Source organism: Nothoprocta perdicaria, unplaced genomic scaffold (assembly GCF_003342845.1).
Source record: "Nothoprocta perdicaria isolate Ctin4 unplaced genomic scaffold, notPer1 scaffold_288, whole genome shotgun sequence".
Lineage (NCBI taxonomy): Eukaryota > Metazoa > Chordata > Aves > Tinamiformes > Tinamidae > Nothoprocta > Nothoprocta perdicaria.
The window spans coordinates 670448-673680 of record NW_020455519.1 but is presented as its reverse complement, the minus strand read 5'-3'; the positions used below and the strand labels follow the sequence as shown (position 1 = coordinate 673680).

The window sequence follows — 3233 nt, the reverse complement described above, 5'->3', positions numbered from 1 at the left end:
GTGCCTCAGTTTCCCCCTTGTGACCCCCGTGCCTCAGTTTCCCCTTGAAGCCCCGTGCCTCAGTTTCCCCTCGAAATCCCTGTGCCTCAGTTTCCCCCTTTGCAGCCCCGTGCCTCAGTTCCCATTAGCAGCCCCCATGCCTCAGTTTCCCCTCGAATCCCCCGTGCCTCAGTTTCCCCCTTTGCAGCCCCGTGCCTCAGTTTCCCCCTTTCCGCAGGACGCGCTGCTGAGCCTGGGAGCGGTGCTGGACGGCGCCGGCCTGCGCCAAGCCCTGCGCGATGCTCTGCTCGCCCTGCTGCCCAGAGTGGTACGTGCTGGGGGGAACTGCATTAGGGTGGGGATTCTCCGCTGTCTAATACTGTGGTTGAGCTCCAACGCAATGCAACGCAATGCAATGCAATGCCTGCCATGCAAGGCCATGCAAGCAAGGATGGGAAGGTCACTCTGCAAGGGCTCGTCCGTGGAGATGACAGCGCCTTGGTGGCAAGTGGTGGCCCAGAGGTGAAGCAAGAGCTGCTCTGGGTGACGTCCTGCCTCCTCGAGGTGCAAGATGAGGCCATGGAAAAGAAGCAGAGGAGAACTGGTATTGCTGGGGCTGGACAAGAGGACACCTAGCAGCAGCTTTCCCGAYCTACACCAAGAAGGGACATGGGCCCCTCGTTGTGCTGCATGGCAGGATGAGGAGGAACATCGGGCACAAATGGATGTGAGAAGCTCGAGCTGGAAATGAGGAGAAATGTCCCCTCCATGAGGAGATCTGAGCAGTGGAAGAAGATGCTCTCCATCCTTGCAGGGTTCAAARCCCAAGGTGTCCTGATTCAACCCAGGGCTTGGAGCAGGGATGTTCCGGGGTCCCTCTGGCCTGAAGGATCCYGTGCTTCCATGAGCAGCACCCGGGTCTTGCCAAGGGATGCAGCTCCACGGACGCTGTGGCAGCCTCTCCTGAGCCACAGAATGTCCCCGTAGCATGGGGACGGGAATGGGGAYGGGGACAGGCATCAGCCACRCTTTGGGTGCCCCCACGTGTGTGCAAGTGTGTGTGCAAGCGTGTACAGGTGTGTGCATGCATGTGCACATGTGTGCTGCGTAGCTGTGAGTGCTCCCATGTGTGCAAGTGTGTGCACGCAGATGTGTGTGCATCTGTCTGCATGCGTGAGTGTAAGTGCATATGTGTGCAAGCATGTGCGTGCAGCTCTGCATGTTTACGTGTGCATGTGTTTTGTCAGTGTGAGTGCAGGTGCATGCGTGTGCAAGAGTGTGCAGGCAAATGTGCAGATCTGCATGTGTGTCTGTGGTGTAGATGTGACTGTGCATGTGCAGGTACATGTGTGTGCATGCATATGTATAGGTGAGAGTGCATGTGTGTGCATGTGTGTGTAAGCGGGTGCATACAGGTCTATATGCGTGTGCACATACTATGAAGGTGTAAGTGCAAGCGTGTGTTCAGGAGCATGTGTGTGTGAGCATGTGCACACAGGTCTGTGTATGCACGTGCACACATGTAGGTGCGAGTGCAAGCATGTGTGGAGGTGCATTTGTGTGCAAGCGTGTACACAGGTCTTCATGTGCACATGCAAGTGCTGGGTAGGTGTGAGTGCAAGCGTGTGTACAGGTGCATGCACACGCACGTCTGCAGATGCACATGCACATGTGTAAGTATGAGTGCAAGCGTGTGTGCAGGAGCGGGTGTGTGTGAGCATGTGCACACAGGTCTGCATGTGCACGTGCACCTATGCAAGTGTGAGTGCAAGTGTGTGTGCAAGAGCGTGCTCACAGGTCTTCATGTGCACGTGCAAGTGCTGTGTAGGTGTGAGTGCAAGTGTGTGTGCAGGTGCATTCGTGTGCAAGAGCGTGTACACAGGTTTTCATGAGCACGTGCAAGTGCTGGGTAGGTGTGAGTGCAAGTGTGTGTGCAGGTGCATGTGCACACATCTGCAGGTGCACATGCACATGTGTAAGTGTGAGTGCAAGCGTGTGTGCAGGAGCAGGTATGTGTGAGCATGTGCAAGCATGTGCACACAGGCCTGCGTGTGCACGTGCACACATGCAGGTGTGAGCGCAAGTGTGTGCAGCTGCATGTGCATGCACATCTACAGATGCACATGCACATGTGTAAGTGTGAGTGCAAGCGTGCGTGCAGGAGCTCCTGGCACCCATAGGGCAAGGAGGTGCTGGTTGCAAGCGTGTGGCGTGGGGCTGCAATGGGGCCTGAGTCGCTGCCTCCCCCAGGAGCACGTCTACGTCTACCTGCTGGAGGGAGAGGGCCGCCTGACGTGCGACAACCCCCCCCATGAGCTGCCTCCTGATGGCAAGCTCAGGTAAGCATTCCCGGGCATCTGGGCGGATTCGGGAATTCAGCTTAAAAGCAAAAGTGTGCAGAGAGAAAAGCACGAGCGCAAGGAAGGTAATCAGCCCTTTGCACGCCTGCAAATCGCAGCCACTTTTGGGACACATGAGGCCTTTGCCATCACTTTGATGGTCTGTCACAGGGCTGCGGTGCCACACGTCGTGTCTGGCCATGCATGCGTGCAGGCATGCAAATGCACGCTGTGCACAGGCACTCCTGTGCAGSCTGCTTGCTCTTGCACCCGTGCACACACATGCAYGCACACATTCCYGCGCACAGGTGCTCATGCACCCCCTGCTTGCCCATGCTTGCACGCACACGCTTCTGCATGCATGCACATGCATACATGCAGACACACACACAYATGTGCCCAGGCGGGGGGTCCTGCACCAGCACCAGTGCCCTTGCACTTGGGGATCAATCCTGCACGCACCCCAAAGCAGCTGGCGGAGCAGGGGTCCATGCATGGGGTGTATGGGGTGCATGGGGACCCATGCACCCGCGCAGCTAATCCCAGCCCCTGTCTTTGCAGGGATGCAGTGCGGAGGCAGAAGCGGCTCGAGTGCGGGGGGCTGCCCCCCGCTGACCTCCCTGGGCAGCACCTGGGCCCCCTGGCAGCACCTCTGGCGCCCGGCACGCAAGGTGGGTGCTGCTGCAGCGGTGGGATGAGGGGCAGAGAGGTGGCGGTGTGGGGAACGTGGGGATGTGCCTGGATAGTTGGATGGGCGTGGGAGTGGGTGTGTGTGTGGATGGAAGGGGTGGGTGGATGGATGGATGGATGGATGGATGGATGGATGGATGGATGGATGGGTGGATGGACGGATGGATGGATGGATGGGTGGATGGATGGACGGATGGGTGGGGGGGTAGGTGGATGGATGGATGG

The 3233-nt window shown here is 58.2% G+C and overlaps 1 protein-coding gene across 1 annotated transcript in view; it reads left to right on the top strand.

Moving 5' to 3' along the window:
• Positions 1-3233, top strand: part of PDE2A (phosphodiesterase 2A) — a 48738-nt gene that overhangs the window by 34434 nt on the left and 11071 nt on the right. Inside the window, exons 3-5 of the mRNA XM_026041568.1 lie at positions 218-307; positions 2230-2318; positions 2880-2989. Of these exons, the coding sequence (XP_025897353.1) occupies positions 218-307; positions 2230-2318; positions 2880-2989 (289 nt within the window). The remainder of the gene's footprint in view (positions 1-217; positions 308-2229; positions 2319-2879; positions 2990-3233) is intronic.